This window comes from Musca vetustissima, unplaced genomic scaffold (genome assembly GCF_032173495.1).
Source record: "Musca vetustissima isolate MV318-11 ecotype Yass unplaced genomic scaffold, APGP_CSIRO_Mvet_v1 utg21219, whole genome shotgun sequence".
In the NCBI taxonomy this organism is placed as follows: Eukaryota; Metazoa; Arthropoda; class Insecta; order Diptera; family Muscidae; genus Musca; species Musca vetustissima.
The window spans coordinates 231,742-258,254 of record NW_026882362.1 but is presented as its reverse complement, the minus strand read 5'-3'; the positions used below and the strand labels follow the sequence as shown (position 1 = coordinate 258,254).

Genomic DNA, 26,513 nt, shown 5'->3' with positions numbered 1-26,513 from the left:
AATATTACAGGCAATTTCGTTGAAAAACGCGCACAAAATACCAAAATAAGGTGGGTACTATACAATGTGAACCCAAAATAACAAATGACATCCAATTGGTTTGAAGGTGTGACTTCTAATTTTATCATCAGATTAAATATATGGACTTTTTGTCAAAAAAAAAAAAAAAATGGATTACTGGCCCATAGTGATGAGGTGCCAGTAAGAGTCGTCTGATGTTCTCTACCTTCATATTTTATTTATTTTTGGAAGATATATTACGATATGCAAAGTTTGGATTAAATCGCTAAACTCCTTTCATTGCCAGGCAGGCATTTACCAGCGGGACTTAGTTTTTTGGCATGATTCCAGTTGGCTCACGTCAACATCAATAAATCTAGTGTTTAAATTAATTAGTTATTCTGCATATTTTCGTATATTCATGTTACTTACCCTTCTCGAAAGTTTAATGATCTTTATATAAGTATAACATAGCTCTCTTATGATAAGCAATTAGAGGTACCAATATTTAAAATGTTGATAAAGATAATATCGTATTTATAAATTATGATGATTTTTAACAGCCGAATCAAATATGTTTCACAAACTTTATTACAATACGAAAACAAATCGAATACGTATATGAATTTATTCTTTACATATTTGCCGCCCTATAATTGATAAATCTGATTAAAAAACCTTTATATAACATTTTAAGTAATCCCCGCAGATATAATACACTTATCTGAGCGTTTTTTCAATCACTTCTAAAAACGACTATTTGGTATAACAGGTAAATATAGTAGTTGGGGCCAAAAATATGCCGAACTTTTAAATCGGCCAAACATATCAAAATACATGTGTGACAACAGGGATAAGGAGTTATTTTTAATCAGACCTCGTATATATATTTATAAATGGACATATCGCAACTAATTCCACATTCGAAAGCTGCTTTAATTGATTTCGAAATATTGATTATTTAATTGTTTATATACATATACAAAAATATATAATTTAATATTTCGAATATTTATCAGCTAACAGGAAATAACATAGTCTAGAAGATGTTATATTTGGTCTGTTCCAGTACTTTTTTAATTTTCAAAATTGCTCTCAGAGTACAAAAGCTAGTAAATATGCCAAAATTATATGGCAATACCTCAAAATCAATATAACAGCCAATCAGAAGTAGGCATTCCTTTTTACCATTTTTACTCGGCCAAATTTCTCGAGTAAAAATTTTACAAAGAGAACGCCATTTTGTTTTGTGCTCTCTTGAATTTGAGTCAATGTTTTACCAGTTTTGTGGGTTGAGGAACGTTTTTCGAGTAAAAAGTTGCAAAACATGTAAAATCAGTAGATTCTTTTAAGTTCTGGAACGGAGCTATTATGTATTCTAGAGACTATTGGTATGTTCCCGTACTGCAAAAATCTACCACTTTTTACTACGATAACGAATTTTCCTTTATGATATCGAAGAAAATAGTAAACTGTGGTAGATTCTTGCAGTACGGGAACAGACCATATATAACAATAAAATTTTATTTTCATATTGATAACCAAAAATTCCCCTTTTGATATTTGAAAAAAAAAAGAATCGATAAGTAATGTATCGAAAATCAAATCTTAATCTCGAGTAAAAGCTTAAAATTTTTGCTAAATTTTAGAATAATTTCAAATTTGATTATAAGTATCTAAACATTCCGCTACAAATAATTATGTATGTATTTACAAATATCAAAAATATATTGAAAATTAATAATAATAATAAATCCTCTATTTGTAACTAGCGTATATAAATTTAAACAATTAGAATTGCAATTGTGAATATATGAAATGAAATGGGCATAAGTGGTAAAATGGGCATAATAAAAATGATACTAATGGGTGCAATTGTTGCAGTGGTAGTGGTGATGATACTGATGGTGTTGGTAGTGGTAGTAATGTCATGATAAGTGCAATATTGTAAAAAAAATATATTTCAAATTTTCCAGCAAAAAAACTAATCAAGGTGCCAAAATAAAAATTGTGCCAATAAAATTAATTTTGTGTAAACTAATTTGCTTTGTATTAAGTGAGTAAGTGGTTAGGTAAGTGGTGCTGAGTAAGTAGTAGTAATTTGCTTTGATAAGCCAAAAAAAAAAAATAACAACTAAAGTATTCTTATATTTTTGATTTCTAAAATGATTACTGTGATGAAAATTATGTTCATGTTCTAATTTGTTGTTTGTTTTGTTTTATTTTTGATTTTGTGTGATAATCACCTCACTTATTAGGGGTTCCGCTAAATGATTATCGGTAACACGGGTCATAACCGTTTCCGTAAATGTTGACTTGGTAATGGTTTCGGTAATGCGACCCAATTCGGTGGGAGCTGCTGGGAACATGGGCATATCGGGAACAGCCTTATTGACGGTCACAGTAACACCAGCCACACCCACTTCATTCGGCCGTGCCACATGCACCTGATGCTGGGATCCACCACTGAGGAAGTGTGCCGGTATCATTGCCTGAAAATCTTCACTCGTCAATGGCCGTAAAGGTGGTGGCTGTTGGGTGTTTTTTGATTTTGAGTGTTCAGGGATTTTTTTGTTTGTTTTGGAGAAAGGTGGGGGGATTTGGTGGTTGTTTAGTTTTTTTTTTTTAATGTTATCAGTAAGTGATGTTCATCAACCGTATTTCAAAGAATGACAAAATATTTGCATATATATTTTTTGTTTTGTTTCGGTTTTGTTGTTAATATTTTGTTATTTATGTAAGTTGTAGTTTTTGTTTCGTTTTTAATATTGTTATAATAAATGATATTTATGTATATAAAAAAGAAAGAGAAAAAAGAAAGAAAAATCATTTGTTTAGATTTTGTGTAATTTTTGATTAAATTTGTTTGCTATTTTGTTTAAATATATAAATAAACTTAAAGCTAAAAATGTTATAATAACAAAAATATTTTTAAAGCAAATTGTTGTTGATCTTAAATCTAATAATAAAAAGGCCTATTATATTTTTTGCATTTAATTGCAATAATAAAGATAATTTTTTTCTCATTATCAAAAGCCAATCACATTTCACTCGAACTCAATCATTTGTATTAATTATGTAAATTTTTATTGCTGTCATGTCGTGTGGAATAGCAATTTCCGGATCAGTGAGGTTTTATTTCATTTTTAATATTTATTATTATTATTGTTTTTTGTTTTGTTTTAATCAAATGAGAACCGGTAGGATGTAGAAGGCAAGTGGATAACATAAAAAATATTTATTAAAGGGAATATTAAAAAAATAAAATAAATAATAATAGTATAATTTCCATTTTTTTTTATTTTGACAGGTATCACCTTGCCTCTACTTTATAATAATTTTTTGCCAAAGTACAAATACACAAATTTTCCGTTTAGGATTAAAAATTTAAGGTGGTAATGGTTTTGAAAACCATGCGGATTTGGTCGGGAAAAATGCAAAGACCTTAACTGAATAATTACTGGAGTTCTTAGGTAATAATTTTCGTCTATCAAGACTCCTGCAAACATATGTTCATATTTTCGAAACACAGGAACCAGTGTTTTCATGTTAGATCTTTAGGATATCCTGAAATTTATAAAGAAATATATGGAAGCAATTTTTTACAAAAAAAAGAAAAGAAACTCCTTAAAAGGCCTACGTTGAAACCTTGGAAATTTTGATAACACCTGTCAAAGATAAGACCTTCTTGAGAGAGACATTCCTGGGCATATATTCCACCAGGAATATATGTTTCTTATTAGATCCCTCTAAATTTAGCAATCGCCCAAAAAACGTTCAATTGCAGCATAGATATTTTAAAACAATTAAAAACGTCGTTAAGTTCGACCCATCCGAAGATTGGACTAGGAATTTACATATACAAAAAAAAAAACTGGACCTTTGAATGAAAGCTATTGAAAAATATGGACCTACATAGGAAATTTTTCTGGAACGACGCTGTTTATTCTCTAGGAATATTGAATATCAAATTGCAGTCTAAAAGGGTTAAAACCCCCGGAAATAGGGCTCAATCTATAAATTTCAAATATCGTTCTATATCGAAAAATTTTTGTTTTCAAGAAGCACAAATTTCAAATGACAACCTAAAATAAAACAGGTCTTTTATATGGAGGCTATTTCATATAAACATATGAAATAGCCTTCATATAAACATATGAAATAGCCTACACGACACCACTCCAACAGGAGTGGTGTCGTGTTCCAGTAGGATAACGCTAGGTCACACACATCTACAGTGACTTGCCAGAAACTTCGGAAAGCTTGGTTGGGAAGTTTTAATGCATCCGTCATAAAGTCCGGACTTGGCACCAAACGACTATTTCATTTTTCTTGCATTGCATATTTCTCTAATGATGAAAAATTGGTATCTAGAGAGGATTGTGAAAATCGACTACCAGACTACAACAATTCATTCAATAAAACGGTGCATATTTGGCCCAAATCTAACATTCCGAAGCATGTTAAATAAAGTCCTATAGTTCATATACAAATAACTCATTTCTTTTTCTCCAACCTAATATATTTATCACCCTCCATGATCACGGAAATCGTGGAGGATGATTCGAATTCGAATATGCGATTAAAACCTTTAACGTAAATACGCCGTTTTGCACCGCCGAACATTTATTTATTTTTATTTATTTATTTATTTATTTTTTTTTTTTTTTTGGTTGAACTGGTTATGTGGGACAGTTATGCCTAAGTGGTACTCCAAAATATATCTTCATCAGATCATCGAAGAAATTTGAAAACCGAAGAAAAGAAGATAAAAATATTTTGGATATCGACTCAAACCATTGCCACTTTGGCCGGTAAAATGGGACATTCGTCATGCATGGGAGATCCGTTATGGAATCAAATAGCATCGAAATATAGGGCGGGACCTTTGAAATATAAATACTTAACTTCGATCGAGGCTTTCAGGAGAAGGCTAAACATCAAACTTGAGACGGTCAGGTTGTGCTTGGGACTTGAACATACAAAAAATGACGGGTGACAGAGCTGCATAAAAACGGACATCGATATTGATAATTTTTAGTAGTGAAACTTGGCATCAAATAGACCGAAGTACTTATAATATATGTGCAAAATTTCAGAGCTCTATCTTAAATATTGTAGTCTGAACAGTCTTCGACAATTATTTCAAGGTGTACAAACGGATGACAGGTTGGACTTTTATGCAGAGGTTTTGTCAAACATTCGGTCCGAAAACTAGGACCGTGGAAATATCTAGAATGATACGGGGCCTTCTAAAAACATGGACTCATATTTTTATACCCGACACAACTATGTTGTCAGGGTATTATAGCGTTGTGTAGCTCCAAGAGTTTGTAACGACACGAAATATTGGTTCTAGACCCACTTTTTAGTACACCGATCATATGTCGATCTATACATGTGTGTCCATACGTCTGCCCATTAAAATTTGTAAACACGATACAGGCCACAATTATGGACCAATTTTCATGAAATTTTGCATGTAGGATGGGTTCTGACCAATGAAGACCCCTATTGTTTTTGGTAAAGATTGATTAATATTTAGGGGATGAAATATGCCAAAAACTTTTTTCTTATCGTTCTTTTCTGGTCGCTCCAGGTGCCACAATTATGGCCCAAACATCGAATTTTTACATGGAGAAGGGGATCAGACCAAAGAATAAGCATGCCTGTTTTGATAAGTATCGGTCAATATTTAGTGGGCCAAATACACAAAAAGAACTCAAAATAAATTAAGTATAGTCAGTACAATCAATGTGATTGGAAAACGTGTCCATAATCATTAAAGTATCGAACGTTGTAGCTATTCATTAATATTTCGAAAATTGTGAAGATTTGAGGTGGATGTTCGAGACGTAATGGACCTATGGTTTGCGGAGGTCTTCGAAATTACACACAGGTTTTGTTTTTGGCTTTATATAAAGTATATGGCTTTTGGTTTGGCTAAAATTCGATAATCGGTTCGCATGATATTATAAAAGTAGTATTTAGGTCAATTTTAAACATTTTATGGAGGAAGTATCAGAATGAATGGACCTATATTCCCCATCTACGGACTTGAACTAAGTTTGTAGGAAATATTTCGATTTGCAAATTTTGGATAAAATCGATTGCTCTATTCGAGAGTCATTGTGTGCACCAGCCGGCCAGGCAGACAGACGGACGGACGGGTATTTGTAAATCGAATCCCAATTGCCTGAAACGGATTTGGTCCAAAGAAACATGGGGTCTAAAATCAATATTTCGATGTGACACATTTTTGCCATATCACAGTCTATATACGAGGGCAAGTTCGGAAAGTTCTTAGCCTAGCACAAAAAGCGCGGTATAAAAAAGTAAAAGTGTTTTGGAAACTTTCATCTCTGTTATGAACACATGTTAAATTTTGTTTCGATCTGGAGTTATTGCGTGCACCAGCCGGCCAGGCAGACACACGGAGGAACGGATATTTGTAAATCGACATCAAATTGTCTGAAACATGGGGTCTAAAATCAAAATGTCGATGTGACACATTTTTGCCATATCATAGTCTATATACGAGGGCAGTTCGGAATATTCTTAGCCAAGCACAAAAAGCGCGGTATAAACAGAACATCTCTGTTATGAACACATGTTAAATTTTGTTTCGATCTGTTAACGTGCGCACGAGCCAGACAGACGTACTGACTATTGCAAATCGACTCGAAATTATCTGAAACGGATGTTGTCCAAAGAAACATGGGATCGAAAAGCAATATATCGATATTCAATATTTCATATAAAATATTTCTCCGGCTAAGTTTACACAATTTTGAAAATCATTATTTTTCCAAAAATATATTAGTATTTTTTTGTAATTTAAATATCAAATTTCCCCTCAACACTTCACTGATCCGGTTGAAATTTTTTTCACACATTGCTAATACAGTGAAAAAATCAATAACTAAAAAAATCACCTACAACTAATAATAAAACTAAAGCATTTCAAAATAATCAAAATAGTTGGAAATTAAAAATTATGTTGCTACACAAAATAATATTTAATATGTATTTAAAATATTTGCAAATTAAAAAATAAATAAAATAATAAATAAGAAAACACATAACACTATTATCATTGCAATTATAAATATTATTATTATATATATGGATTATTTGTTATTGTAATTATGTCGACAGCAACAACATTCTTTCCATATTTCGGAAATATGAGAAAATTACAAAATTTTAAACACAAAATGCAAAAAAAGCAGCAGCAACAACACACAATTCAAGTAAATATGTGTAATTATTCAAAAAATGCAAAAAGAACTGAATAAAACTAAAAATATTTTTAATTGAAATAATTGTGTATTTTTGGGAATTCGGAATGGCGGGAGGAGTGAGGATAGAGAAATTGGGATTTTTTCAACATTTTGCATTAAATAACAGACAAAAACACACAGACACTGACATGCAAATATAACGGAAAATAATGTAAACCAATAACAGCATCCGCATCCGTAATAAATGATATGGAATGAAATGATTGTTTGGGGGGTTAGATACTCTCCAATTACAATTGAACACAAATTATCACGCACACACACACATGTAGAGGAACAGAGACATATCAATATAAAAATATTAAAACACATGAAAATAATTGATAATGGAGGAAAAAAAGAGGCCAAAGGGTTAGGTTAGTTAGACATGTTTTGATGGAAAAATCAACCAAAACAGCGGTCATCAAAATTCCAACGAAATAAAATTATTCAAATGTGTGAGTGAAACTTAGTATCTTTCGTGTGTTATATGAACTTCTATTGATTTTCATAGTTCATTTGATTAGATGTGTGTTTATTTGTTTTATTTTATTAGCCCCACCTTTTGGGTTGATTATTATTCATCCTCGGTATGGGGGCATCAATTATTTACGGAAATGTAATATTTAGTTGTTTTTCGAGATTTGGTATCCGAGAATTTAGTATTTCCGTAATAGATATTTTAGACAAATTCAAACATACATTTAATTTTTGGAGTGTGAAATGACCAAAATCAGGAAAATCATTTTCCTGTTACTGCATTGCAAAAGGAAATTTTCAAATTTTGATTATCATCATTAGGAGTATTTGGCGAATGTAAATTATTTCATGTTATTTTGTAATGCTCGAAATTACATCAGTAAATAAGCTCAAAGACCTGATATCGAAAAGCCACTTGATTGATTCCATCAGCTACAGATGTATTAGTTTTATAATTAATCTGAATATAATTAATGTGGACAGATATATACCCTCCTCCTCATATGATAAATATATCCTGATCCTTTTCGTAAAAGGGTAAAAAATATAACGATGTGAAAAGTTCGCTTGATATTAATTTACTCATTGACACTTTGTGAGGGAGGTATTGGAAGAAGTGAACAGACAGATCCCTACTTCCGACTTCCTATAGATTTGGTGAAAACATTACTCGCCTTATATTGAATTTTCAAAATATTGACACTTTATAGGGTATGCACCTGAAAAAGTGGTCCGATTGGTCTCCATCCTCAACCATTTTATAAGCTTGATTAAAATATAATGTTGTGCAAAGTTTGATTCAAATCAGATATATATTCCATTCCGCATTATATTATAAATATAATTTTCAGCAAAATGCCGACTATTTTCTGGGTAAGGTTCGAGAAGAAGTGGGTCGATATTCACCATCTTCGAACGAGATTTAAGTTTGTACAGCTTGGAAAATATTGCGCAAAGTTTCTGCGGAATTGGTTACTCCCTTAGATATTTATCTTGTGCTCCTGCCAGAAAGTTAGGCGTACGGACGGATATCTTTAGGGACCCCCCTAAATATCGGCTCCAAAAATTGACTTTTTTCTTAAAAATTCTGGACTCTACCTGACTATTTTGCAAAAACAAAATTCTGAATATTTTAAAAACTGTTGAAGATTTAATCCATCTATTGTGTGAGCTACTGGTGACAGCGAAAGCATTTTGAACACTTTAATGTGTTTTTCTCGAAACAGTGTATTTACGAGTGGCCTGAACGATAACGCATAAACTATTAATCAATCGATTCCAAATTATGACATGTTATTCTACATATGAACAAGGATAAATCCAATCGATGAAGATCTTCCCTATTGTCCAGCTTGGGTTTCGGTCGGAAATTGGTGATTTTACAAAAAATAATTGTCATGGGTCCGCCATTTTCTTAATTCTCGAGAGATATGTAGCCTTTCTAATATCGTTGGAATTTTGAGATTCGTATGCTCCAGAGTCGATGGATGCAAAAATAAATTTGAAACTAGTTAAAATTCGTCAAGTGCCGGTCCGTACTAATTATAGAATCTACAATGAGGAGGATACTCAAATTACATAAACTCGATCGGGTCATTTATTCGAGGCTATGTCATGGTAAATTGTATAAAACGACATATCAAATTACAGTCACTCACTATGGAAAATTAGACTACGCTCTTGAACATACCGAAAACGAACCGAACGGCCTAAAAACGAGCCTGAAGATTTCGGAGAAATTGAAAAAATTAACAAGAGAAGACGGAAAGTCGGAATCTATCGGTGGGTCCACACCCTGGAATTTTAAATTTATTGGAAATTTGGACGTCGTAATATTTTTACCAACCAAATTGAAAACATCTCCACAGTAGATTGTCCATGATTAGAAAAAATAATTTTCAAAATTAAAGACACTCATGTTGGAAAACTGGGTAAGAATTTGCAACATACAGATTTTATGTGGGGACTGCACCAAAACACGGACCAATATACAAAAATCAACAAAGATATTTTTCACCTCCCAAGATCACGAATTGTCGTATTGCAGTCACTTCAGTGTGAAGTTGCAACAATGTCCTAAAATATTGAAAATGCAGCTAAAATATACAATATATATCAAAATAAGGCAGGGCATCCTATGTAGAATATTTTCTGAAATAATGCCTGATACTTGGGTTGGACTTATATAGAGCATAGATCAAAATATGGACCTATATGGAATATGTTCTGCACATATGTTTTGTTCAACCATGCCTTAGGATAGATCTTGAAAAATATTTTTAAAGGAATAAACGCCTGTTGACAAATTTTTAAAATTCTTTTCAAAAATTCACTTCAAGAAACCAATTTAAAGAAATAATTGAAAAAATCCCCTTCTATGGATGGACATTGAAAAAATATTTAATAAAAATTTACAACTGTGGTCAAACCTTGAAAAAATATTTTTAAAAAGCCTAGGCCAAGGAATGCACTTAAAATACTTTTTAAATCTTATACTATGAATGGACCTTGAAAAAATATTTTTAAAAAATCTTCACGAAAAAAAAACTTAAAATAGGTCGGGACCTTTATATTAGGGTATGTCAGAGCATAGATTTATATACATGGATAATTTTCTGAAAAAATATATGTCAAATTCCGAAATGCTGAAAAACTACTCCATAAAAAATTCAATCCGTAGAACATATTTAAAAAAATTCCGAAATGCTGAAAAACTACTCCATAAAAAATTCAATCCGTAGAACATATTTAAAAAAATATTTAAAAAAAAACCCTCTACTATGAATGGACCCAGAAAAAATAGTCAACACAAACTGCACCTGTGGTCAGGTATTAAAATATATTTAAAAAATGCATGCCTGTGGATACGCTTTGAAAACTATTTTTTTAATAATCACGCATATAAATAGACCTTGACAAATATATTTAAAAACCACCAAATCATATACTATGAATGGACCCTGAAGAAATACTTTTAAAAAAATGTAGATAGACCATGAAAAAAGTTATTTCAATTTCAAGAACAGGAAAAAAACTTAAAATAGGGTATGTCAGAGCATAGATTTATATACATGGATAATTTTCTGAATAGATATATTACAGCCCCTTTTACAGCCCTTTTAAAAAAATGACTCCATGGAACGTACTTAAAGCAATATTTTAAAAAATTCTGAACAGATATATGGCAGCCTCCGGAATGCTAAATTGCAGCCCTTTTGGTTGAACATTTCGGATAAAATTTTAAAAATACCAAAAATGGGCGGAACCTTTATATTAGGCTATGTCACAACACGGGCGTATGTTTTCATTTTATTAACTTTCAAAGATGGCTATCGCGGTATACCTCCTCCAAATGTATGTTTGAATTTGTTTTTTAGTTTCTTTATGAAGTTTATAAGTTTGTATTATTGTTTTTTAAATTACTATTCAGTATATACTTTTAAAACTGTGTTGCCTTCTTAATTGAAATCCTAAAATGATGTCGAAATGCATGATGAATTTTGCATTAATAATTTCACAAACGAAAAAATAAAAGAAATGTTTGAGTGCATGATTATTGTGGCTTTAAACCGGATGTAGAAATTTTCAAATTAGAAACGAAGTACGACAACGACATTAGAGCAGGAGAATGCGGGCTATTACACTTAAACTTAAAGACTAAACAACAAAACGGACAAACAATAAAAAGGACAAACAATTATAAATGTCAAACTGACAGGCAAACCTCTGGATGGAGAAGAAAACACCTACCTGAGTCTCAATTGGATCAGCGGTGGCAGCATTGGCATTAGCCGTTGTGACTGCATGAGGAGGGAATGTACCATTTTGATGCGCTGCACCAGGAGATGTTAATGCCTTTGATGTTGGTGGTTGTTGTTGTTGCGTAGCATTTAATGCTGGTGATGTGGTTGTTGTTGGAGCGACTGTTGTATCGGTGCTTGGGCCATCACCCAGTGGTATGGAATTAGAACGTCTGGGTGCTGGCACGGGTAAACCTGTTACTTTGTCAATTTGTTGGGGTTGCATCACAGGAGATGTCTGCTGTTGCAGCTGCTGATTTTGTTGTTGTTGATGATGAACTGTTGCATTGGCAAAGCCATTTGCTTTTGTTGCAGGCACTATATTAGGACTTACAGATGATGCAGGAGGCATTGTTGTTGTTGCTAGATTTTTATTCGAATCATAGGATACTGGAGCCGGCGTTTGGGATTGGTAAATCATTTGCTGTTGTTGTTGGTACTGTTGATGCTGTTCGTCAATCATGTCACCAATGGAACGTTTAAAATTACCTGTCAACAATATTTTTTTGATAGAAAAATAAACATTTATTAGATTTTTGTAATTTTATATTGTTTTTGTTGTAGCTGTTGTTGTGGTCATGCCACATTTTTGTCAACTTACCCGGACGATTGTTTAGATAACCTGAAGGGCTCAATGCATTCAATACGGCCGGACTATGTGGGCTCAAGGGTGCATCCAATGGTCCTCGATATTCTCTTTGTAAAACCAAACGAACAAAACGTTGTGGTTGTGTCAGACATTGGACAGCAGCATCATGTTGGGCATTTGTCATGTCATTGCCATTAATCTGATGTTGATGTTTGGAAGAGTGGAAGAAGAGGTGGTGGTTGTGGATTAGTTCGGTATGGTTATTTGAATGACTCGGAATGAATTGAAAATTTATTTGGTACACATGGAGAGAGGAAAGAGTTGCATAGAGACCCACACGGAACAGAAATCAAATTGTAATTGAAATCAATTTTAAAATAACAAACATTACGTTGGCATGATGGAAATTAAACAGACTAATTGGGACTACTTTCTAACGGGCCAATAGAGCTTTTAGAAGAGGTTTCTCATTATAGGAGACCAAAATATAATTTTCCTCTTTGAAGAGCCTGAGTTCATTTTTTAATAAATAAAGACCTTTTTTAAAAAAACGTTGTGTCTTCCGTATAAAATAGTCGCAGGTCTTCATTTTATCTCCAGGTCTTCTTTTTACAAGAGATCCGGGTCTTATACGTACACGAGCTCCAGGTTTATTGTCTTGTTCATTGGGGCCTCCATTCTAAAAGTGTTTAAGGTTTCTCTATAGAATACCTTGAGGTCTTGTTCCTGGAATAGTTTGAAGTCATATCTACAGAGGAGCCGGAGGACTTCTTCTTAATAGAAGAGTTTGAGATTTTCTTTCTATGATAGCTCGTCTATTTAGAAGAGATCCAGATATTCATTATATAAAAGCTCCACGTATTCTTTTTGAAATGCCTCCCTGTTAATTTAAAGAAGGATGCTTTCATCCAACTAGAAGAAGGTGGTCTTTATAGACGTGCTGGAGGTCTTAATTTTCTTGAACTGCTTGAGATATGATTCATGTAATAGTTTGAGATCATCTAGACGAATTACCCTCAGGTCTTCTTCATAAAACATCCTAATCCTAATGCCTCTCCATATAGGAGTTGAATATCTTCGATCCCATAGAATGTGGTAGTTTTTTCCGCATACAAGAGGAGGAGGTATTTTTCCCCTTAGACGAGCAGGATGTCTTTTTGCTCATAGAAGAACATGGGTATTTCCTCAAAAGAAGAACTTGATGTCTTCTTCCATAGAATAACTGAAGGTATTCTTCCTCTTTGAAGAGCTTAAGACCTCCTTCTTCTTCATGGAAGAGCTTAAGGTCTACTTCCACATAGAACAACTGAAGGTATTCTTCCTCTTTGAGGAGCTTAAGACCTTCTTCTTGTTTATAGAAGAGCTTAAGGTCTTCTTCCACATAGAACAGATAGTAGATTTGAAGGTATCTTCCCAATTGAAGAGCTGAGGTCTTCTTCAGAACATAGTTGAAAGTCTTTTTAAAAAAAAAATCTGGTAGTCTTTTTCAGGAAAGAGCTGGAGGTCTTCTTCAGAAAAGAGCTGGAGATCTTCTCGAAAAAAGGGGTGGAGATCTCCAGAAAAGAGCTGGAGATCTTCTCCAGAAAAGAGCTGGAGTTCGTTTTGGAAAAGATCTGGAGATCGTTTTAGAGAAGAGCTGGCGGTCCTCTTCAGAAAAAGCTGGATGTCTTTTTCAGAGAAGACCTAGAGTCCTCCTTCAGCAAAAAAACTGGCGGTTCAGAAAAAAAAACTGTAGACTTTTTCAGGGAAGAGCTGGAGGTCGTCTTCAGAAATAATTTGTAGCTCTTCTTAAGAGAAGAGCTGGAAATATACTTCATCTCTTAAGAGCTGAAGATTTTCTTCATAGAAAAAAGTAGGAAGCGCATTAAATAGACAAAAGTATTAATCATATAAGAGTTTTTCATAAAATAGCTGGAGGTTTTCTTAGCGAAAGAGCTTATGAAATTCTTCCATAAGAGTTTGAGGTATTATCCATAGAAGAGTTTTATGTCTTCTTCATAAAAGAGTTGCCTGTATTCTTTATAAAAGAGATTGATGTTTTCTTCATAGAATCCTTATGAATTTTTCATAGAAGAATTATACTTCATAGAAGTGTTTGAGATCTTCATGGTAGAAGAGCTGGATATCTACTTCATCACTGCAGGTATTTTTCCTTAGAAGAGCTTCAGATCATCTTCATAAAAGAGCTTGGGGTTTCTTCACAGAAGAGCTTGAGGTCTTCTTCATAGAGGGGCCGAAGGTCTTCCTTAATAAAATAACTTGAGGTCTTCTTCCATATAAGAAGTGCCTCTAAGGTATCTTCCATTGAGGATGTAAAGGTCTTCTTCCGTAGAAGAACTTAAGGTCTTATTTTCTATAGAAGTATTTTAGGGTTTCTTTCCCATAGAATAACTTGAGGCATTCTTCGACACACAAAGGTCTTCTTCCATAGAAGAACGCATGGTCTTCTTCCCCTAAGAAGAACTGGAGATGCTTTTGAGTCTTTACTCTTGAGGAAACCTTATTCATAAGTGAATCCAACGTCTTCTTTCTTATGAAAGAGCCCACGGCCATTACCATTATATAGGAGCTTAAGGTCATTTCATTGAAGAGTTGAATATCTTCTTCATAGAGCAGCCTATTAAATGATTTTTCTGATAAAAAAAAACTGAAAATCTTATTTCTCATAGAAGAGCTGGAGGTCTTCGTCTCCACAGAAAATTGGAAGGTCGTCTTCTCCGTGGCCTGAAATTCTTCTTCTACGAAGAAGATCTGAAGGTCTTCTTCTACAAAATAGATCTGAAGGTCTTATTCTACAAAAAAGATCTGAAGGTCTTCTTCTACAAAGAAGATCTGAAAGTCTTCTTCCTCAGAGAAGAGTTGAAGTTCTTCTTCATAGAATACCAGATCGACTTCTTATCATCAGAAGAGCCAGGATAGCCGATTTTTTAATTTCCCTCACACCAATTTGTGAATCCCTATTAAACAATAACTAAAACTACTTCAATATTGGTACCAGTAGTAGTTGCAGTAGTACTAGAACATATGGTTAGCTGAAGCACCATCATCGTCATTATATGTAAGCATTTTACCCATCATCGTCATCATCAGCATCAGAAACATCAAAGCCATCAACATCACGTACAAAAATGATTGCAATTTTACAATTAAAGTTCGAAAAGAATGAATGAGAATGCAGAGAGAAGCAAAAACAAAAACAACCATCGAAAATAGAATGAAAATTGCACAATGTTGCAATAAAGTCGAAATGACAGGCCAATAGACATATAGATAGACGTTTAAACAGACAAACTGACTGGGAGACAGATATACAGACAGACTATCCGCCCGACTGACTGACTCACTGACTGATAGACAAATAAATAGTTGGCCACCAACCATCGACTATGACCAGCCAGCCAGCCGATGGTCCAGAGGCCCGTACAGGTTTATTGTCGGACATAGGGTCATGATGCCTTTTAGTTTTATGGGCAAAAACGGAGCAGAATTTACCTCCCCCCAAGCCATAAAATAGATGTACAACGTCGGCGTTATTTAAGAGCACTGGTTCATTGAAATGGCTGCAACATTAATTTCCAGTTCAAATTGTGGCAACTGATGCTGGACAGCCAGCCAGTCAGCCGAACGACTGGCTGACTGTTGCATGCACATGGCTATCCTCTCTCCCCATGCAACTCTTAAAATACAATTGTGGTCATACTTACCGCCATTACACGGTCTCCCACCATTATTTTGCCATCGCGATGTGCCAGACTACCTTCAGTTATGCGTGAAATGAAAATACCATCACATCCATCTTTGTAGGGTGGTGAACCTCGTCCACCGGCAATGCTGAAGCCCAAACCTTGACCAATTTGATCGCGTATCAATGTGGTGTGCAGCGTTATATAACTCAATGGTCCATCCTGAAAATATGCAACGTACAAAACAAAAGAAAGAAAGAAAAAAACAGAAAATTAAATAGTGCAGAGCTACACACATACATAGATATATACATTGGGTTGGAAAAATATATCAATACAAAAGTAGGAAAAAAAAACTATCGCTATTTTTTACCAATGGAATGAAGCAAGACCCAACAATATGCAGAACTTGGTAGTTTTGATTTCGCTTCCGGGCCAGTTGTTACATTTTCATTAAGAGGGCAGATGAGAGGCCCAACAATTAATATACGACAGTGATTTTTCTTTCAGGGCAGATGGATTTCATGGCTTTCACTTTTTTCTTGTTCAGGACTGAACGTGAATTTAAATTGTCAGAATATATAATGATGGAGGCTATAGAGGCTATCATTCGTTTATCTACTTGCCAGAGAGTGATGTACATAATTAATCGCAAGGTCAAAAGTATTTTACACGACAAAGTTAAAAGGTCCTACTTTTTATAGAGATGCAGTTATTTGATATAGAAAAACTTTTTTTCTTCCTAACAGAGCTAGAGGTCTTCTTAATTGAAGAGGTGGGAGTCTTCTTCATAAAAGAGGTGAAGGTCTTTTTCATAGATGAGCTGCAGGACTTCTTTATAGAAGAGCTGGAGAACATCTTCATAGCAGAGCAGGAGGTCTTCTTCATAAAGAGCTGGAAGTCTTATTCATGGAAGAGCTGCAGGTCTTCTACGTAGAAAAGCTGGAGGTTTTCGTCATTAAAGAGCTGGAAGTCCTGGAGGTCTTCTTCATAGAAGTGCTGGAGGTACTCTTCATAGAAGAGCTGGAAGTCTTATTCATGGAAGGTCTCTTTCATAGAATAGCTGGAGGGCTCCTTCATAGAAGAGCTTGGGGTCTTCTTCATAGAAGAGCTGGGGGTCTTCTTCATTAAAGAACTGGAGGGATTCTTCATAGATGAACTGGAGGTCTTCTACATAGAAGAGCTTCTTTAGAGAGGAGCTGCAGGTCTTTGTGTGTGGAGGTATTCTACATAGAAGAGCTGGGAGTCTTCTTCAAATAAGGTCTCGAGGTCTTCTTCATTAAAAAGCCGGAGGTTTTCTTCGATGAAGAGCTCCCTCATAGAGGAGCTCAGGCCTTTATTACAGAAGACCTTCATAGAAGTGATGCATATATTTGTGTGTGGAGGTATTCTCCATAGAAAAGCTGAATGTCTTATTCGTAAAATAGCTGGAGGTCTTCTTCATAGAAGATCTTGAGGTCTTTTTCATAACAGAGCTGGAGAACTTTTTTAAATAATATCTAAAGGACTGTGTTATAGTAAAGCTTGAGTTCTTCATCAAAAAAGATTTGTAGGTCTCAGTTATAGAAGAGCTGTAGGTGGTGGTGGTATTTTTCATAGAAGGGCTAGAGGTATTCCCCTTCATTGAAGTGTGGGTTGTAAACAGCAAAGGGCTGGAGGTGATCTTCAAGAAGTGAAGATATTCCTCATAGAAGAGCTGGGGGTCTACTTTTCCATATAAAATCTGAAGGTCTCCTTTTTTATAGAATTTGTGACCTTGTTCGTCATAATATAGTTCAAGGGTTTCTTCTCCATAGCAGATCTGCAAAAGATAATAGAAATGCTGAAGAACTTCTTACCGATTAAAGTGCCGTAGGACTTCTTCGCCATAGAATAGCTGATGGTATTCTTTCTTATAGAAGGGCTGTGAGTCTTTGGAGTTTTTCTCCATAAAAGATCCGAAGGTCTTCTCCCCCATAAGTCTTCTTCACAAGGACTTCTTTCCCAAAGAAAAGCTCCTCATAGAGGAGCTAAAGGTATTCTTCCTCTCAGAAGAGCTGAAGATCTTCTTCTTCCTCACAGAAAAGCTGAATATGCTCTTCCTCACAGAAGAGCTAAAGGTAGTCTTCCCCATGGAAGAGCATGTCTTCTTTCTCATAAAAGAGCTGAATGTCCTTGTTGTTAATAGAATAACTCAAGGTCGTCCTTCTCATAGAAGAGGTGAAGGCCTTCTTCTTACTCATGAAAGAGCTGAGGGTCTTCTTCACCGCAGAATGGCTGAAGATCCTTCCTCTTTTTAATAGAAGAGCTAAAGAACTTCTTTCTCTTTCGAATTTTAAACTGTAAAGTCGTTGATTTTTTATTGTCGTTTAAGTACCACTTGTTTTTCTACAAAGTAATCCCGACCGTCTATATTGCTATGTTAATAAAAAATAACATTATTCCCCCCTTCATGTTGTCCTCCTCCCCTGAGAACTACTTAAATCTAGTCGTAATAGCACAAACTAAGTAAAAATCGCAAAACGTTCGTAGTACGTGTCAAACATTTAGCAAATGGGAAACTCTTTATAAACTCATTCCTTAAATGTTCCTTTAAAAAAAAAACTCGAGCAATTTTCTTGAAAATTTAAGATGAAGATAAAACGTTTAGAAGCTACAGCATGCATCTCGCTCTCAGCAGTATTTCAACAAGACATTCAATTGTTTTGTTATGGGCGGCGATTGTTACTTGTCGTCGTCGTTCTTACATTTTTTTTTTTTTTTTTTTTGTTCTTCTTCACTTTAATTTTATTTCCAATTTTTTATCAAAAAAAGCAGCATCAAATAATGAAAAAACAAATATCTGTTAAAATTTGCCAAGTGTAGTGAAGCGTGATCCACCAGTTGGTTGGATAATAAACACATAAAGTTTGCAGTTTGATGTTCGGCATTACATTTTGCTTTCTATTTTTGTACAATTGGCCCTGCGGACGAATAAGGAAAATATAAATACCACGAAAAGAGCGAACACGAAGCAAAATGGCAAAAAAAAAACAAACCTACAATTGTAGGTGTATGCCGACTGAAACCTACATGCGATTCATTCGACTGACAAGCTGGAAATGATTTCCACCAAAAAAAAAAAGGATAGAGGGAAAAATACATAAAAGTCCCCGGAGTGATGTATACGAACCTTGCCATTTTCGAAAATGCCGTTTGTAGAAACTGCACCACCTACATGTTGCTGTGGCTGTTGTTGATGTGGATCAGATACTGCTGCAGCCGTAACTGTTCCAGGAGTGGTAAATACATTTGCTTGATAAGCATGCTGTTGCTGAGCCGTCTGTTCCTGTTGCTCGGGCAGAATATCTAGAGGTGGTGGTATATAACGTTCATGATGTGTCACTGCTGGCTGTTGTTGTTGTAATTGTGTTTGTGCTGGCATTACGGCAGCAGCTGGCAAAGGACGTGTTTCAACGGAAATCTAAAAAAGAAAATGAAGAAACAGTTGTTAAAAATTATGATATATGATTATTATGATTATGATCAGAGAATCTGAAGATATTCTTCATAGAAGATCTGAAGGTATTCTCCACAGAAGAGCTAAATGTCTTCTTCATAGAAGAGCCGGAGGTCTTCTTTATAAAAGAGCTGCAAGACTTCGTTATAGAAGAGCTAGAGATCTAATTTAGAGAGGAGCTGAGCAGAGCTCATAGAAGAGATGAAGGTCTTCTTCTTCGATAGAAGAGCTGAAGGTATTCTTCTTCATAGAAGAGCTGAAGGTCTTCTTCTTCATTGAAGAGCTAAAGGTATTCTTCATAGAAGAGCTGAAGGTCTTCTTCTTCATAGAAGAGCTAAAGGTCTTCTTCTTCATAGACGAGCTAAAGGTATTCTTCTTCATAGACGAGCTAAAGGTATTCTTCATCATAGAAGAGCTAAAGGTCTTCTTCTTAATAGAAGAGCTGAAGGTCTTCTTCTTAATAGAAGAGCTAAAGGTCTTCTTCTTAATAGAAGAGCTAAAGGTCTTCTTCATAGAAGAGCTAAAGGTCTTCTTCTTCATAGAAGAGCTGTGAAGGTCTTCTTCATAGAAGAGCTGTGAAGGTCTTCTTTATAGAAGAGCTGTGAAGGTCTTCTTCATAGAAGAGCTTTGAAGGTCTTCTTCATAGAAGAGCTCTGAAGGTCTTCTTCATAGAAGAGCTCTGAAGGTCTTCTTCATAGAAGAGCTATGAAGGTCTTCTTCATAGAAGAGCTGTGAAGGTCTTCTTCATAGAATTTTCATCGATAGAAGTGCTCTCTTCATCGATAGAAGTGCTCTCGGTCTTCTTGGATAGAATGGATCACGGTATTCTTCATATCTGAATTAGAGAATTTTTTTATAGAAGATCTGGAGGTCTTATTTCTCACAAAAGAGCTGGAAAATATTATTTTACACAGAAGAGCTGCAAGGTTTCCTTCTTAGGAGATCTAAATGTTTTCTTCATAGAAAGCTCAAGTTTTTTCTTTATAGGAAAGCTTGAGGCCTTCGTCACAGAAAAGCTTAGGGTCTTCGTCAAGGTCTTCTTCACAGAAGAAGAGCTCAAGTCCTTTTTATTAATAGAAGAGCTCAATACCTTCTTCTAGAAGCGCTCCAAGACTTATTTTTAGAAGAGTTCAAGGTCTCCTTCATAGAAGCTCTTCAGGTCTTCTTCGTGGAAGCGCTAAAGAGCTCCAGACCTTTCTCTCTGAATAGCTCAAGGTCTTCTTCTTTGTAGAGCTTCAGACCTTTTTTTCTTCACAGAAAAACTGAAGGCCTCCTTCTTCATCCCTAATAACTGAGAATGGATTTTTCAATAGAAAACATTTACAAAATTTTCATATAAAAATCCATCTTTTGTTTTTGGGAATGATAAAAAAATATTCCTTAGTTTTCCCTTCAATATTTTTATGGTCCCTGCATCGTTGCCCATTGCACACCAATACATTTACATTACCCCCTTTTCATATATCACAATTTCAGTTTTAATAGTTTTTCCCAAAAAAAAAGTATTTTCCCCAAAAGTATGGTCATGCTTTTCTGTTACATACCTGTGACAATGAACCATCCTCACTGAATACGGGGTGGCCAATTAAACGTGTGACCTCACGTTGCACAACCAAAACCAAAACTGCACCACAGGCCTTCAACACTTGCACAGCCTGATAATGATCGGCATCAACAACGGGTATGCCATTTACACGGATAACTTTGTCACCAACTTTAAGACCGGCCAAATCGGCGGGACCACCTTCGGTGACACGTGATATGAAAATGCCATCATCATCGCCCTTGAACGGTGTTGAGCCCTTGCCGCCGGCAATGCTCAAACCCAGACCGGCCGAAGTGCGTTCAATGTGTATTTCATACTGTTCCAGACGTAGTTCGGTAACACCATCCAAAGTATCTGGAAAAAAGAGGAGAACAAAAACGTAGGGCAAAGTGAAAGTGTTTTGAAACGAGGGATAAATAGAAAAAAGAAACTAAATGGTCACCAAACTAAAGATTGAAAGTAAATAAGCCATATTTATATATATTTACATAAATATAAGTGGGATTTATAAAGTAAGGGGTGGTAAAAATTGGAAAAGGAATGGGAGAATGAAAGTAAATATTATGGTTGTTATATGCGCTCCTGCTGCTGCTGGTTCTCCTTCCATGTACGTGTTGAAAGTTCGTTTGAGTTTTTTGGAGCATGCAAGTCACGTTTCCCAATTACCAACTCCAAAAAGGCGTTAGCATGTGCATAAACAATTAGAAAATTGACATGACTTGTAGACAGCCTTGTCCACGACATGCCATGCCGAGCTACATACTTCCATACCATGGCACGACAAGCTATGCTCTGGATAGCTTTTATATGTATTAGTATAATGTCACATTCGATATTTGTGTGCAGGAGATGATGAGGCACAGTGGTGGGATTTCAACGGAAATAAAATAAATTTTTCTATAGAAGAAATTTTTAATAATCTGGAGCTTAAGGTCTTCTTCGTAGAATATGAGCTCAAGGTTTTCTACATAGAAGATGAAGAACTCAAGGTCTTCTTCATAGAACAAGAACTCAAGGTTTTCTTCAAAGAAGATGAGATCAAGGTCGTCTTCATAGAAGAGCTCAAGTTCTTCTTCATAGAAGATGAGCTCAAGTTATTCTTCTTAGAAAATGAGCGCAAGGTCTCCTTCATAGAAGATGAACTCAAGGTCTTCTTCATAGAAGAAGAGCTCAAGGTCTTCTTCATAGAAGAAGAGCTCAAGGTCTTCTTCATAGAAGAAGAGCTCAAGGTCTTCTTCATAGAAGAAGAGCTCAAGGTCTTCTTCATAGAAGAAGAGCTCAAGGTCTTCTTCATAGAAGAGTTCATTGTTTTCTTTATAGAAGAAGAGCTCAAGGCCTTCTAATTCATAGAAGAGGAACTCAAGGGCTTCTAATTCATAGAAGAGCTCAAGACCTTCTTCGTAGGCCACTTCGATATCCTTTTCATTGAAATTCATAGAAAAATATTTTTCTGCTCGAATGAAATCCTCTGTCCACTGTAAACAACATCCTCTGTACACACTCTCCCGCCGCCGAAACTTACCATAATTCCGGACACGTTGTTGTTGTTGTTGTAGCTGCTGTTGTTGATATAGCCTGTCATCTTCGGGCATATATGTGGTGACAATTCTTACACGTTTATCTTTACGTTTTAGTGAATTGCTCGGACTACGATTCGATGAGGCCAAAGAGCTACGTAAACTGGTTGTGGCAGGACTATTGCGACCGGTCAATATACCGCCGCCGCCACCAACACCACCACTACTTGTGCTAGTTATCGAACCGGCACGTTTACTTCGTGGCAATGTATTATTGCCTTCTTTGACTTTAATTTTAACATTGAACATGGTAAGCTTTCAATTTCTTTGGTGGCGATGCTCTGCAGCAGATTGACGTTTTAGTATTTTACTCACTTTCTCTCTTAGGCGGTATTTTTTTATTTCTTAGTTATTCATACGCTTTTTCAGGGGATTTGTTGAAATGGAATTTGTTTTTTTTTTTATTTATTAATCTTATTATTTGTGGATTCCGATTGTGTATCTCTGTTCATTTATTTATTTTAATATGGCATTGTGAAGAATTACAAACAAAAAAATTAAAATCTAGGAAAAAAATATTTGTTTCAATTAATTCGAAATTCGACAGCCTACTATGCTTATAGTAAGAGCTTTAAAATTTTAACTAAATTCAAAATTCTGTAATTTTTCTCGTACTAACTAAAAAACACTTCATTGGATGACGAGTAAATAATTCAATTTTTCTATTTGATTTGGGCGGCAATATGTTTTTTTTTTTAATTCTCTTATTTGGATTATTTGTATTTTTAATACAGATTTAAACCAACAAATTTCCAAACAGAAACAAAATTTAATAAAAGTCAAATAACATCAATAAAAAGAAAGCATAATAGCAATCATCAACACTATAGTGTACATGATTGCCAAAAGTCGATGTAGTTGTTGTTGTTTTTTTCTTTTCTTTTTTCTTTTTCTTCCCTTCACATACAACTGTTTAACATTCAGTGTTTGAAAAATGCAAATTTTTATTTTTTTTTTTATTCAATAAAATTCGAATATACTCGTTCGACAAGCTTCTAACACTTGCACGCAACGTTGTAGAGCAGAAACAGTTATAGCATAATCGAAACATATATATAACAAAATACAATAACAAGAACATTTTATTGAAATTTAAATACGATTTTTTTTGTAACAATGTAAATATGCGGATAAAAGAAAGTCTACGAGGGTTGGGTTGAGAATCGGTAGGCATTATTTTAGAAAAGTTTCAAAGTTTCGTATGTAACAAAAACGTATTTTACAAATTCAAAAATTTTACGGGTGTGGTTAGTTTTTGTAGAAATTCACTACACCTTAAAAAAGTGTATATCTGCTGGAAATTACAGATGAAACATGATTTAATTATCAGAAACAGCAAAGTCCTTGTCCATTTCAAATTTGGTCCACGTTTTTAAAAAAAAATTGGGTTCGAATGAACCTCGAATTTCTGCCGTTTTCAGAGTGTGGTGAGTTTTTGTATAAATTCAACACACCCCAAAAAGAGTGTTTTTATTCAACTGCAAATACTGGTTAAACGTAATTTGGTCTTCCAAAAAAAGTTTTGATCGACTTAGATCGACTACGAGTGTTTTTACGCAATTTTACGGGCGTGGTGAGTTTCTATAGAAATTCACCACACCTCCAAAAGAGTTGTAAATCCAATGGATATTAACGGTGAAACATTATTTATTCTCTACATATCAGACTTGGACAACTTAGTATTCGGTTCTATTTTTTTCGTTACAATTTTTCTCCTTAAAATTGTTGTACCACTATTTTCATAATATACAATTTAACCTTCAAATTAAATTACTTTTACAAATTCCGCAATTTTCCGGGTGTGGTAAGTTTCTATACAAATTCACCACTCCTCCAAAAATGTTACAAAGTAATAGAAAATGGATTGTAACAGATTTGGTGAACATTTTGGATCGATGAACAGTTGTCTAAATAAAATTTCTATTTCTGACCAAGAATTTCATCCATGGATCACCGTTTCTTCAATAAAGAGAGAGATTTTTTCCATTCAGAGGACTATTCTTCCTATAATGAATATTATATTTTTTATATTATTATTATTTTTTTTTTTAGAAAACGTGGTTTTAATGAAGGAAAATATTGGTCCATGATATACACGAATTTCACTCAATAGAAAAATTGAGAATCTCGAATTAGACCCAACTCAGATGGAAATTGTCTTGTTTGCTTAAAAATTTACTTATATTGGAAGTTTTCTGCCACTATATTTCGCAGCATTCAAGAACACAGAATGTCGAATTAAAACCACTTCAGATATAAAATGCAAACTGAGCGGGACATGTATGCCTGAAAAGTTTGCGCACCCTTCAAGAACCAGAAATTCAAAAGTGCGGCTGGAAGATACGGCTAAACCCTTCAAAATACAGAGAAGGGGCGGGAAGACCATGATAAGGGGTATGTTTAGACGGTATCGACATCTATCGTAGCCTAGAAACAACGCATCCTCACTTTGCAGTGGTGAAGTGCTTACTTATTTAGTGTTGCCACTTTCCTATGAGTGGCCTTATCTCATGACATTTTCATATGGCTTTGTCTTAATATGTTGATACCGAGATCAGAAATATATAGGCCAGAAAGACCATTAAGGTACCTGGACCACCAAGGGCAGATGGACTCTATGTTAGGACATAATCCTAGTCTGATAATTATTAATTTTTTTTTTTTTTTTTTTTTGTATACGGAGGATCCGGATTTGATAAAAGACTTACATTGGACACTTCCATGGCTTATATACATTAAATTTACAAATCTTGAAGCAAACCCGATTGTAGAGGAGCTACCCAATACCAAGAAAAAACCAGTAAGGAAAGTAGTATAGTCTGACGGGGCCGACTATATGATACCCTTCACCACTTTGAGTATATTCAACAGATGAATCCTAACAGAAGTCGCATTTTTAAAGGACCAGTAATATGAAATTGGAACCATAAACACGTCATTCTGCAACCGATACTAAATTCTTCATTTGGTCAGATATAGAAGCTATATCTAAATCTGAACCGATTTCAGGAAACTTAACACACATCATTCTAGACCTAATTTTTTACGCTGTGCCAAATTTCGTGCAAATCGAAAGATATATAGGGACTTTGGTGCACCATTTACATTAAATCTGACGAAAGTATATGTGGGAGCTATATATAAATCTGAACCGATTTTCAGGCAACTTTACACACATCATTCTAGACCTAATTTGCTACGCTGTGCCAAATTTCGTGCTTAAATCGACTCAAAAAGTGATTCTATGCATATTCTCAAAAGGAGTCTATCTCGATTATTTTTGCATGTTACAAACATATGCACAAAAACATAATACCCTGCACCAGAAAAAAGAATTTGGTTCAAGAACCTCAAAACCTGGGGGCTACCAGAAAAAATTGACCAATATTTATAATTTATAGTGGAGAGATGTGCTACCTAATAAGATCTCGACGTACTAAATTACAGTCAATTTGGTCGAAAATTCGATCAGAACCCCCAAAAAACCAAAAATTTTGGGGTACCGTTATATGGGTACTACCAGAAAAACTGGATCTATATTTATAATTTTTAGTGGAGTAATTTGGTACCCAATAAGAACCCAATGTACAAAATTTCAGCGAATTCAGTTATAAAACGAGCCCAAAAACCCGAAAATACCGAAAATTGGGGGTGCCCTTATATGGGGGCTTTCCGAAAAAATGGACCTTTATTTATAATGTTTGGTAGGGGGATTTGCTACCCAATAAGAACACAAAGTACCAAATTTCAGTGAATTCGGTCGAAAAATGCGATCAAAACCCCCAAAATACCGAAAATTGGGGGTAATCTTATATGGGGGCTATCCGAAAAAATGGACCTTTATTTATAATTTTTGGTAGGGAGATTTGCTACCCAATAAGAACTCAATGTACAAAATTTCAGGGAATTCAGTTAAAAAACGCGCTCAAGAACCTCAAAATACCGAAAATTTGGGGGTACCCTTATATGGGGGCTATGCGAAAAAATGGACCGTTATTTATAATTTTTGGTAGGGAGATTTGCTACCCAATAAGAACACAAAGTACCAAATTTCAGCAATTCGGTCGGAAAATGCGA

The 26,513-nt window shown here is 34.7% G+C and overlaps 1 protein-coding gene across 1 annotated transcript in view; it reads right to left on the bottom strand.

Moving 5' to 3' along the window:
- LOC133328719 (mucin-2-like) overlaps window positions 1–22,685 on the bottom strand; it is a 94,919-nt gene extending 72,234 nt beyond the window's left edge. The window contains exons 1-7 of the mRNA XM_061537262.1: window positions 22,382–22,685; window positions 20,858–21,213; window positions 18,987–19,277; window positions 15,857–16,057; window positions 12,165–12,351; window positions 11,514–12,052; window positions 2,247–2,531 (exon numbers count right to left, since the gene is read on the bottom strand). Coding sequence (XP_061393246.1) covers window positions 2,247–2,531; window positions 11,514–12,052; window positions 12,165–12,351; window positions 15,857–16,057; window positions 18,987–19,277; window positions 20,858–21,213; window positions 22,382–22,685 — 2,163 coding nt within the window. The remainder of the gene's footprint in view (window positions 1–2,246; window positions 2,532–11,513; window positions 12,053–12,164; window positions 12,352–15,856; window positions 16,058–18,986; window positions 19,278–20,857; window positions 21,214–22,381) is intronic.
- Window positions 22,686–26,513: the final 3,828 nt, after the last annotated feature.